Source organism: Oryzias melastigma, linkage group LG21, assembly GCF_002922805.2.
Source record: "Oryzias melastigma strain HK-1 linkage group LG21, ASM292280v2, whole genome shotgun sequence".
NCBI classification, from domain to species: domain Eukaryota; kingdom Metazoa; phylum Chordata; class Actinopteri; order Beloniformes; family Adrianichthyidae; genus Oryzias; species Oryzias melastigma.
In genome coordinates, this window is record NC_050532.1 from 19,099,006 (window position 1) to 19,111,832 (window position 12,827).

Consider the following 12,827-nt stretch of genomic DNA (forward strand, 5'->3'; position numbering starts at 1 on the left):
AAGACAAAGAGTGGCGTGGTAAATGTCAGCTGTGTCCTTTCATTACCTGGACCGTGGAGAGTCGATGGCGGGGTTAACTGAGCTGACAGGGCTTTTACATCTGTTTCAGCTTTATTATACAGCTGTTCCAGTAGTTTTCTCCCATTGAACGCTGGCTAAAGGCAACTATTAGGTCTCACAAAACAGAAGGATGACAGCGTACATGTATAAAAGAAAAGATGTGATATCAGATGTTGATTGAAGGGGGTTACATCGTAGAAACAAGTCAGATAAAAGGAACATTTTCTTAAATAATAAAACCGGAAGTTTAAAAAAGTGATGCAAAGGTTTCAGGACAGATTCCTGCTGACATGATGCAGCTCCTTTTCCTTTAACTGTAAAGCTCCCCCTACAGGCACACTAGAGAATGACACTCTGGAAAAACTTACTAGTCTAATACTATCGGTGTAACTAATGTATTCATTTATTAAACAGTTTGTTAGAGACATACCAGTGTTGGAACATTTAAAAACAAGTGTTTTGGTGAAATTAGGATAAAACAAGTTTGTTTATCTGGTAAATCTTTCTTAGTATTGAAAGTTTTTTGCAAGTTTTTAATAAAAAAACTGTAGTTTTACCTTCATTGCTATTAAATACATATTCACCCGTTTAAAAATATGTTAAGGAAAATTAAATTGGAGAGTTATGTTAATAATATCACAATGTTTCTTTTTTTCATTGTATTGATTGTGAATGTCCAACTGTGGGGCCATCTAAACCGTTATATTTAGACATATACAAGTCATAAAATAAGAAGATTGTTCTTTAGACTGCTCCCTTTCATAAATGAAGTTGTAGGATTGTGTTGTAATCTATGTAGGATTTTGTGTTTCTGATGTTCCTGATGCTTCATGTAAAAAAAAAAAAACATATGGGATCGGAACTGATTTTTTAGGAGGATTTTATGCTTAAATTGTTGTCATAAAGGAAAAAAAAGTTATTTTAAACTTTTGGAGCAATTATTTAAAAAAAAATACAACAAAATATTTAACCCCAAAGAATCCTTATTTTTGTGTTTATTTAACAGATTAGCATAATATTTTAAACCAAAAATGTTACTAAAAATTCATTAAAGTATGAAGACAAATAGTGAAACCATAAAAATAATAATAGATGTTTTTGGATGAGAGGAAGACAAGCTTTAACTTGTTGTAAAGCGTGACCAGACAAGTTTTCCATGCGACTGAGCTGAAAGATATAAATCACAGAATAAATTGGAAAACTCTTCTAAATGTGTCGAAACTAAAAAAGAAAGATGTTCATCCCTGCGCCACAGACAGACAATGACACACAGGCAGACAGACAAACAAACCCAGACCATCACAGAGTTAATAAAAGCTCCAAGCCGTGGTACCCTGCAGATCGTACACTCACCAGGAGAACCCACTTGGCAAAGGCATTCACAGACAGGTCACGCTTGCTGGTTTCCTTAAAGGTCAACTCATCTACTTAAGAGGCACCAATTTACTTTAATGCACAATGTAGAAAAAAGAAAAAGGTGACAAAAGTAAAAAGGAAGAAAAACATCACAGCTTATAGCTGGAGTGTTCTCGAGTGTGCCTTTGGCCACTACAAAATATGACTCTTCTTCTCTTTTCAGAAGAAAATTAAATGTATGTTTTTTATTAACCTTTAAAGAAAATTAAAAGTTAAACAATACTCTAAATGACAAGTGAAATATGTCATCAACTGTGCTCCTTCTCTCCCAAACTAACTACGGCATGTGGCGAGGAGAAAACTCGTCTTCCAGGCAGCTCAGTGACGCCGGGAAAGGAGCGGAAAGCCTCTTGATAGACTCTTCTAGATGCCATTCCCTATCACGCAATGCCTCTCAGTCATAACACATGACAAATGCAACCTTAATCATTTTTTACGAGCGGGGATGTGCAGGGGGCAGTGCATGGCTAGAGGGGAGAAGGGAGCGGTAAGCAGCAGGCGGCCCCCCTCTGCACAGCGGAGAGGGTTGTGTGGTAAAGTCTCCTCTGCAACATCACTCGGCCGGCGTGCCTTTGATCTCCACACCGCAATTACACCAGCATCCAAATGAGCATGGAGTCGCCTCTGAAACAGACTTCAAACATGCACATGTACGCATTCTCATACACATGCACTGCACAGGATTGGATCCATGTGCTCCTCTCAACAGTAAATGATGTTCTGTCTCCAGCAGAGAACCTGAGGATGAAAGGAGGACTTGCTCCTCGTCTGATCCCTCCATTAATGATGGCTTGCTAAAGCTAATACTGTGTATTCTTGTCTAAACAAGGGCAGCTTGGTATGTGGTTCCCATACTCCAAACGGGCCCACGGCGTTTGATAAGGCAAATGTAATCATCTCTGGGTGTTAAAAGGTGGAGCTGTGTCACCATAATTGCCGTTATAATCTCTTATTAGGTGCTCATAATGAAAAAAATATCTAAATTTCTGCTACAAAAAGTAACAACAAGAACCCGAATAATCCTGCTGTGCAGGATGTTGTCAAGAACGGCTCTAGAAAGAGAAGTGAAGCGGTGAAAAAGGCCTCCTGAGAAACAGGTGAAAACGGTTTATTTGCCTAACTCTACACCGTCTTTTCCCTAACACATTCAAGATGAGATTGCAATTTGTCTTTCTGTTTGCTTTAAATAGTCTTTAACCGTATCATCATCTCAACTGGTGGAAAAACACGGAGGCATGGCGACAGCCAAATGGCAGTCTGGCGTCTCTGCAGCAGACTAGCTGCCATTAGGGCTGAGAGCAGCATTTATTGTACAATTAGGGCCAGCGAGATCTACCTGTAATCATCTCTATACAGGTGTGAGCTCCTCTCTGGACAAGGGAAGTGACTCATCACTTGTCAAACATCAACACTTTGATGTCGGCATTGTTCATGGCGGAGCCCTCGGGACACCTGAGCACCCCTGTTTGGCTGCGTAAAACACACAGAGATTTATGGCCTTTCTCGCAGTCAAACACGCACACACAGACACGCAGAGAAAAAAAAAAAAAAACATCTTCTCCTACTGATGACGGATGCTCCACTCGCCATGAATCATTTGATTTATGAGCATTTCCTCCTCCCTCCGTCTGACAGTCTTACTTTTGTGACAAGAAGATTTTCAGCAAACAGGCGCAGGTAAACAACCTCTCTAATAACACAATGCTGCCAAGTAAAAAGAGTCAAATAAATAAACAAACATGACAGTGCAAGTGTGGAAAACTGCTGTTATTGACAAAAAAAAGCTACAAAAGTAGGTCACATAGATATAATTGAATCCTATTATGATCCCTGCAGCCACTGAGAATCTGCTCTAGTAGAGAAAGTTCTATGATCGTCTTTAACAGAAAAGCGTGCACATGTGTCGACATCAAGACGGCCTCAGAAGTGTTGCTGAACGTGGGAGTTTCATAGCTGTAAAGACACGCTCGTAAAGCAACAACACGCGAGGGGGAAAGAAAAAAAAAAAAGAAAAAAATTACAAATATTTAGAGCGAAACATTTCAGACGGCATCCGTCTCCGTGAGTCACTGGTCGCCCCCAGACGATATTCATCCCCGCTTTGGCTTCAGATGTTCACGTTTGTTTTTGTTGTCACTGGCTGTCCTCATCTTTGATTTCAGATGGAAATCAGAAATTTTGACTGAAAATGAAAACCATATGCGAGTTAATGAAGTGCACAAGCTGAATGTTGTGTTCAAGTTTACTTAGTGCCACCTCCAGGCAGATCCTCTCTCAAAGATATGACCGTTCCTGCCAGCAGGAGATCACAGCCGGCCTCACATGCCAGAACATGAAAACACAGAGGCAGGCAAAAAAAAAAAAAAAAACACTTTCTTGTAGCTTTAGATTTTGCAGATCTAGTGGGGTAGTGAGCGACTGAATTTAACATAACTTTCTGCCATAAATTAGTGTGAGAAATTGTGGTGATGATTGGTGAGTGCTGCAAATCGGCCTTCCTTTTGAGGACTTACCATTTATTCTTCCTCCGTATGTAGTCCTTCTCAGAGAGATTAACAAGGTAGATCATCGGTTTGGATGTCAGGAGCAAGAATTTGTTCAGAACGTCAATCTGTGGAAAGAACACAACTTTGGGAACTGTCCACAGACATAGACAAATTATAAGTATGGGGTTCCATTTGTGCCAAAACAACGTCTTTAGTCCAATGTCTTTGTCTACTCAAGTTTATTAAATGTTTGTTCATGTCTATGTACTACTAAGCAATATCTTCTGTGTGTCTGATGATTACTTTGTATTTGAACTTGTTGATTACACATAGATAATAGACACACAAAAACATATTTCTAGTGGTGTGAAAAATGTCGGCTGAAAATCATTAGCTGAAGGCAAATCTGAGACCGGAAGAATTAATATAATCAGCGACCCTTTAAGATATTTATTTTTATTTTTTTGTTTGTTTTAAGCTTTTAACCTTTTCCACCAGAGGTTCTTCTGTCAAAACCTATAATCCTTAATAACATATCGTAACTCCTTACAAGATCACTGAGAATTAGCTGATCTGCAGAGAAAAGCGGTTTGGTAAGCAACACTTTAAAGCATATTTTTACCAATATGCAACACATTATTAAAAAAAAGTAATTATATGTTGGTGCAAAGCTGCTTTTTTCCAAAACAGAGCTGAATCATGTTGATCGCGTAAAGCAGGGGTCTCAAACTGAGTTTGGTCCACTCAAGGCAGAGTCTGGTTGAGGCTGGGATGTATGGGGTTCCATTTGTGCCAAAAATATGTTTTTGCATCTACCGTCTATGTCTTTGATCCATTGTCTACGTCTACTGAACAAGTTTATTGAACATTAGCTCATGCATATGTACTACTAAGTATTATCTTCTGCATGTTCTGTGAAACGACAGGAGCTAATGACGCTAGCAACTGTTGCTAATAACTTTTCTGATGACCAGATCCAACGACAATAGCAAATCCAAAGTCTTAAGTATAAAGCAAGCTGAAACACCACAAAGCAAATACAAAGCTAACATTAAAGAAGAGTGGACATGTAAAAGATATTGCTTACTAGACATTGAACTCTCATATTAAGGCGGGGGGCCGAAAAATATCGACTTGATGGACGCAAATGGCCCCTAGTGTAAAGGGTTGTGGTTAACTGCGGTACAATGTAAAGTCTGGAGCTAAAGCTCCAATGTAAAAGTCTTAACAGTTTTACAAATCTGAGCACTTTTGTTAATATGCTTTAATAACGTGTTTGCTTTCTTTCAACACATTTTAAGCTAATCCTGAGCATTAAAACATTTTTATTAGAAGCTGCTACAGTCCTGAGATCTGTGAAATTTCTGCATCAGGCTAATGGTTTTCAGCTGCCATCTTGTCTGCCACCAGGTCCTCTTGCATATTTTTAGCACAAATGGAGGCCCATTATATTAGACAATGCAAACTATTTGATCCTTGCAAAGATTTAAGAACATTCATAGTATTTTCCAGGTTCAACTTCTCTTTGCTGTTGTTTTTCTCAAAATAAACAGATTTTTTGTCTCATTAAAAGCTTGGATCTATAAATAAGGACATTTTTATTAAAATTAGTCAAAATAATTTTGCTCCATACTAAAATTATCTGATTTGAGACTAAATTAAACATTAAAACTAAAATTACATTGTAATTTGTGTTTATTTTTAAAGAATGTTTTTCCAAGTTCATTACATGTTAAGAAATTAGACTGGCATTCCTTGTCATTACTTTGAAGAACAACAATTTTGATTTGTGTTGTAAGATTAAGTGCTAGTTGTAGATTTATGAGGATTTGCTTGAGCTAAGATTAGTTTCTCATTTTGTTCATTTTTTTTTTATTCTAAAATGAGTCATTTCCACTTATTACACTAATTTTTTGCCACTGTGATCAAAATAAGCTACAATTAGATACATAAATAATAAAAAAATACAAACAATTTGCTCAGAACTGGCACAAAAAAGCTTTTTATTAGGCTGTATAACATTCCATTTAAAGAAATTGTATCTAACAGTTAGCTTTTTAGCTTGTTTTTCCCTTACTGAATGCTTGTGGAATTTTACTACTTTCTAGTGATTTTCATCTTTCTCATTATCTCTTTTTGCAGTGTTCAACCAAAAAAAAGAAGTTGTGCACATTTGGATTCTACTTGAAAATTTAAGTTAAAAGTTAATAAGTAAAAAAGGACAAAAAAAAAGATCAACGTCTTACCTCCTTGTCGTTCCAGTCGTGGTAGTAACGGACGTGCTTCTTTTCATCCACTACCCAGCTCTTTATTTTGCACATTATGTCCTGTTTGGGGTTAAAATAGAATGAACAAGAAGCTATTAAAGGAGATGAAAAAGAATAAACCCAGCAGGGTATGGGGTAATTATTTCCTAAATGCATGGCATCCTGATGCCAAAGTGAACAATGCCTCTTGCTCCCCATTCAGGCAGGAGTGGCCCGGCTTTGACAGGGATGGCATGAACAAGACCCCCTTCTCTTCTCCAAATCCTGACAAAATTCTCTCTGGGGGTGTCTCAGATTTATACATTAATGTGAAATGAAAAGCATCAGGCAGGGAGACAAAATTAGGATTTGAAGTTAAGGTGTAAAAGATTGGCTCTTCCTCCAGCACTTTGTGGGATCTAGTCGCGCTGATGAGCACTTGTACGGTAAAGAGTTAATTATTTACTGTTTCTGAAAATATTGTGCACTTCCCGCAATGTATGCCTCACTCATTACCCATGCACTTGTGGGCTGAGACCACAGGCAGGACTGGGTCTTGACAGGATCTGGAAGCGGAAAAGGGTGGGAAAATGGGAGGGAAGTAGTTATAAAATTTGTAATAAAGAAATTGAGCCTATTATTGTTGATCCAGCCCCAGAGAAATTAACGGAACACATTCTTTTTGTTCCTGTCAACTTGACCTCCCCCTTCATATAAAAACTCCCCCACCCCGTGCAGCACTCCCCCTGCCTCCTTTTCCCTCCTCAAACCCTTGCAGCACTTCACAATCATACTCTCTTTTGAAAGAACTGAGGAAAAAAATCCTGCCAGAGCCTCAATTACACAATGGCAGAAAAAGCTCCACACACTGACCCCCAGCCAGCTGCATTCACTCTCTGCACATCTCTCTCCACAGGAATTCTAAAGGCCTTTTAGTCAGGCAGCCAGAGTGCAGCCAGCGGGAGAGAGCGCAGGAAGAGCTGCATACACTCCGCCCGCGCCGGCCCAAGTCTTCACAGAGAGATTAATCATCTGTGAAATGGAAACAGCAAACGGCCGGTGACACAGGCTGAACCCGCTCCAGGTTTCCCTCATCAGCTCGCAGCCGCCGTGCAGCGCTCGTCTAACAGGCAGGTGTTAATAAAAGGCAGATAGGTCCCACAGGGGTCAAACACATACGCTAGCCACCATGAAGCGCCGCTGGTGGGCCGGTTTCTTATTATTGTTTTGTAAGGAGAGGGATTTGGAGGATTCGTTTGGACAAAAACGATGTAAACAGCGCTGGCAAAATGGATTTACAACTGTGCATACATATGAGCTTTGTACCCTGCACGTGCATACATTTAGTATTAACTCAAGCAACTGAATCCATTTTGATCTCTTTAAAACTTGCAACAAATTAAATGTATTAGTGTTTTTAAAACTCAAACAAATGGCTTCTTAGGTTTTTTTTTTTTTATCCACCTACTTATCACAAAATAAAACAAATATTTATTTATTTTTATTTACTAGTCAGTCTAACCCAGGGGTGTGGAAACTTTTTGACTCGTGGGCCACAAAAGGTTTTAAAATTTGACAGAAAGGCCGGATTAGGAGCAGATGCATGGAGTGTTTTGTTAATCCACCACACTATAGAAAGAATAAAAAAAACATAAATCTGGATTAAAACATGTTTTACTTTTAATTGAAAATTAATATTTCAAAATAGAACATTTATGATTTTTTTCCCCCATTTCTCATTTTAGAGCCAATTGCACCAATGGGTTGATGTCATTTGAAAACACAAACTTAGAGAAATACTGAATTCACGTGGTGTTAGAATGATCAGAAAAATGTCTTTCTGACTCGGAAACACTTAAACTTAAGAAAAACAAAAAAAAATTCCAACACCACATGAAGGCAAAATAACTTTCTGCACAAATATACAGATCAATGTATTTTTAGTCCATTATCTAAGGGGAGACACCAGAATTACAGGGAAAATAAAACATTATTAGAGATTATTAGCATAATTTATTCCAGTTTGGGGGTCCAGATTAAACAGTTGGCATATGGCCCCAGGGCCGCAGTTTGCCCATCCATGGTCTAACCTATGGGGGTCTTTTTCTTGTCTAATCAGTAGGGGTCTGTATTAGCAAGAGTCTGGTGATACGATACGTATCGCGATACACATGACATGATACGATAAATATGCTAATACATCACAATAAAGTAATATTTCACTATTTTTTTTAAATTATGACTTATTATGAATTATGTATTAATAATAATACATTTTTCGCAGTAAAATCATAAAATACATGCTTTTTAATGATCAGTACATTAAGCAGTGCAACTGTTTCTCATAAACAAGTTGCTTTTTCCCAAACACATTCATGCTGCTTGGTTTAGGAAATATTTAAGTGGAAAACAAAGTAAGACTGAACAACATGTTTGCTTGTGAATAATTAATTAAATATCACAAGTATCTCCAAATAAAGTATCGCAATATTTCACTGAATTGATATTTTCTTACATGCCTACTAATATGCCTTCACAAAGACAACACTCAACAACATTTTCTGCATTTTTCTAGTTCTTGGAATTTTTGTCACTTTTTAGTTTTGCAGCAAACACTTGCAAAGGACAAAGTTACAAAAATGCTTTTCTCTTTTCATTCATTTTTTTTATAGTATCTACTTTTGTCTCTAATACTTATTTTTGGGATGCATTTAGCTAAATTAATATTTTTTTAAAGAAAAATGTGTACAGCTTATCCTTTATTTTGTTGCCCTCCAGGGCAAAACAAATAAAAAAACCTGTGTCTTTAAAATGCACATTTCCAGATATATTCATTCAAAAAAATAAAGGCATGAAAACAAGCGTTTGTACGTGAGCCTGCACACAGCTGAAGGTGTCAAACCTGGGAGACAATCCCCCAACGCCTCCAATGTAAAAGCCTAGCGGATCCTTTGATAGCTGCCATTCTTTGCCATGGAAAGAGGTCTACTATAGATCCACACTTGCAGACGCGTGCACAACCTTTGACAAGTAATGTAGATTATTTTTATTCATTGCCTAAAATTGTTAGCAATTATGGGCATAAGCGGCCACCTGCCTCGCCTGAATGGCTTGTGTCTGCAGGGCTACAGGGGTGCTGGGAAGTGCTGCTTGCTGTAAGGAAGGAAGGAAGGAGGGAGGGGGGACCAAACAGTCACAGGGGCGTCTGCAGCAGGTGAAATAGCGTCTCTCGTTAGCGTAATGAGTGGTCAGAGCCTCAGTGTGTTGGGGCCTGAAATTGGGCATGCTGCTTCATGTGAAAGCCCTGATCCTCCTTGCATGCTGACTGATATCCTATACCGCTCCGCTGATGGAAAGGCATTGTGTAACATTTGCTAAGACCAGCCCCTCAGCCTCATTACAGTAACAATACATCCATCTGAATATGTGTGAAAAGACATGTATTTTGATCCAACATCCAGCAGGGTGTTTTTTTTTTCCCTCCGCTTACCCTTTATTTTGCCCTGCACCTCTGAGGACAGAGAAATAATACTCTGTCAAACAATATTCCAAACATTTATGGTATTCACAGCGAGGTATAGGCATATGTGTCACCAACTGTATGGCCTTAAACAATTTCCCAAGCTGCTGTAGGAGTATAAGCATGAGCAAGAGCTGTGCCATGATTTGAGTATTACTTTAGATGAAAAGAGCTGTGTAGAAACACTTTCATTAGCCCAGAGCTGTGACCCGGGGTCAGCAGCTGAATAAGTAACTCTCTATTAATGATTTCTACAGCAGAAAACCCCTGACCCCTGATCACTTTCAATCTCAGAGAGGGAAAAATAGGCCAGGGGGAGGTGGGAGACCTATTGGAGGAAGATTTAAAAAAAAAAAAAAACACTTTTTTTTCTTTCGTGGCCATGTGTGTGGGAGGGTAATTATTTGTGGCTTGCTGTGAGGGGGAGCAAAGGGCCTGCTGGGACATTGACTCACATATTCTGGTTTGAGTTTCTTGTCACCGCCTCTAATGGCTGTCTTCTCCAGCTTGTCGATAATGGGGCTGATCATCTCCTCATCCTTCATCCGAAGCTCCTCGTGGATGATCTCCATGTCTCTCACCGGGTCCACTGTCCCCTCAACGTGGATGATATCCTCGTCCTCGAAAGCACCTGCAGATACAAGACACAACGAGCGTAGAGCGAAAACCCCCTCCAACTGCCGTTTTTAAGAATCGTTTATGACTACAGGATCAGAATCAATGACATTGATGTTTTCAGATATAAAAAGAAAGCGTGGAATACATGGGATTCAGAGCAAGAAAATCATTAGCTTTTGGTGAGAACATGGAGAAAATAAACATTCACATTAAACGGCTCCACAGGAGCCCCAGAAAAGTCATAACAAATATAAGCAAAGGACCCTCCCTCCTCTTTCTGGTGTTCAAGTGTCAGAAATGTAAGAAACCAGCTGCAGGTGTCAAAGTAAATGGCTTGAAGTGCAGAAAAAACAGGGTTGTGTGACAAGTGTGCATGATGTGCAGAGCATCTGGCCATGCCTTTTCTCCTTCTCCATTTCAAAATAAAATGCTGCATCATGAAAGGGGGAAAAAAATGTCCCAATTCATAAATGAAAGACAGTCTTCTCCTAATCATTTGCATTTTAACTGTGGCTGTGCTCATGATTAGGTAATGAGGCTCTGAAGCGGACCATTTAGCAACCAGCAGCTCTAAGGACTCCTTCTAGTAGTCGGGGAGGGTGGATGGGGATAAAAGGGGAGGGTAGATGAGGGGGGGTCTGGTGTACATCTGTCAAATGCCACTGATACCCTTAGGATGAACAGCTGTGGTGGATTATTTTCCTGAATGTTGCTGATTATTAGTTTTACAATTTTAATAAAAACTAAATAGTGTTTTAATAGTTTTGAGAACCCCTCCCCCCCCCCAAAAAAAAGGAATAAAATATTTATTTTATATGACTTTATATTTATTATAAATAGATAAAGGCAAACTATAAAATAAACAGCAAAATATAACAAATGTTTAGTGAAAACTAAAGTTTCCAACTTAAGTTTAAATCTATTTTATTAGTTTTACTTTACTTTTATCACTTTCTGCTGTTTTTTTTATCAGAATCTCCTAATTGTGCATATGTTTAATTTTTTAATTAAAATAAAGAAGTTTTTGGTAAATCTTGACATTACAAGCCCAAAAGATATTGTAGTTCACTTTTTTTTATTAGGGGCAAATCAGCTTTCACTGAATATATCACCCTGAATTTTATCCTGTCTGGGGACCGACTGTGCCCTTAAATTTTCCCAGAAGTCTTTACAAAAATTCAGTGTGCATCAATACTTACTAGATTGGCGAACATAAACAACAATTAATTGCGTTTGAATGATAAAAATTTATATAAATCCATTTTTTTTAATGATCATTGATTTCATCATCAGAACACAGTGGAGTCATGAGTACACATTGCTCGTATGGATTCGATTTTCTCTTTGTGAAATCAGTGATGTCATACTTGCCTTTCAAAAAAAAAAAAAAAAAAAAGTAGAGAGCATGGTGTCAATAGGGGATTGCTAATAATTTCCAGAATCGATTCAATTCAATTTACCAGAGCCTGGATCGATACGGTTCTGATTTTTAGCATTAGCCATATGGGAAATCCAATTATATGTTAGCATCAAGCTAGCGAACTTTAGCTTTATGGGTTAGATCAATCTCTACTTTTATGGATTGAATATTGATCTATTAAGCTTGGATGGATTCAGATCTATTAATCAATTTTAGCAACCCAGCCCTGCTAGATACTCCCACACAATATATATATATTTTAGTAGTTAGGGATTAGGGTGGGAATATGAACATAGCCCCAGACTAACTTTTCTTTTCATCACAGACAGCTTCAAAACTCTTAAATCTCTGGGCATTCGTGAAAGCTCATTATTTCATTAACGCAAGAAGAACAAACTCGTAATGTGTCACAGCATTACACAATGAAAATGGCTTCAGGAGAATGATGACTGGCTTTCAGTTGCTCCACAGCGTCAAGTAAAATGTCTGGAATGTGCACCGTGGAGCCACTGAATTCACATTCACCCGTTGACACCTGAGTTTGTGAAGAACTGTTGACAGGTGAGGCCCTACGAGATAACATCAGGGTGAGTTTGAGGAATGACACACAGAAAACATGGATGATTAATCATTGTGAGCAGTTTTCCTTATTAGTGACTATGTGTGACACCATGATGGTTTGGTCATTTTAATCAATAATTACAACCTAACCCACTAGTTTAACTTTTAATTAAAAAAAAGTTAAAAAAAAAAACACAGTTTAGCATAAGAAATGACATAAAGACCACTTGAAATGCTTTTTCAATAGATCAAAAGATGATGGATTTTAGAAATACCTTTAGAACAGCAAAGCAAAATGAAAGACATCTTTAGTGCAGTTTTTGAAAGAGTACAATTAAACGAAAGATTGAAGTTGTTTTTACTCGATCTGCAAGTTTGTTTATTTTTTGTTGTAAAGTTGGACCATTAAACTGAAGAGAATTTGCTAGTGAAACAAGGTCCCGGTGGTTATTTGTTCAGTTAAAAAACTGAAAGAAGCTGCATCAAAGTGAAGGCTTTTT

General features: G+C 38.2%; 1 protein-coding gene across 2 annotated transcripts in view; it reads right to left on the reverse strand.

Annotated features, from left to right (window-relative positions):
• The window catches only part of LOC112155038 (obg-like ATPase 1), a 54,104-nt gene that overhangs the window by 19,684 nt on the left and 21,593 nt on the right, over positions 1 to 12,827 (reverse strand). For both annotated transcript variants that reach the window (XM_036209573.1, XM_024286408.2), the window contains 3 exons: positions 10,184 to 10,359; positions 6,209 to 6,289; positions 3,990 to 4,087 (listed from right to left, as the gene is read on the reverse strand). In XM_036209573.1, coding sequence (XP_036065466.1) covers positions 3,990 to 4,087; positions 6,209 to 6,289; positions 10,184 to 10,359 — 355 coding nt within the window. The remainder of the gene's footprint in view (positions 1 to 3,989; positions 4,088 to 6,208; positions 6,290 to 10,183; positions 10,360 to 12,827) is intronic.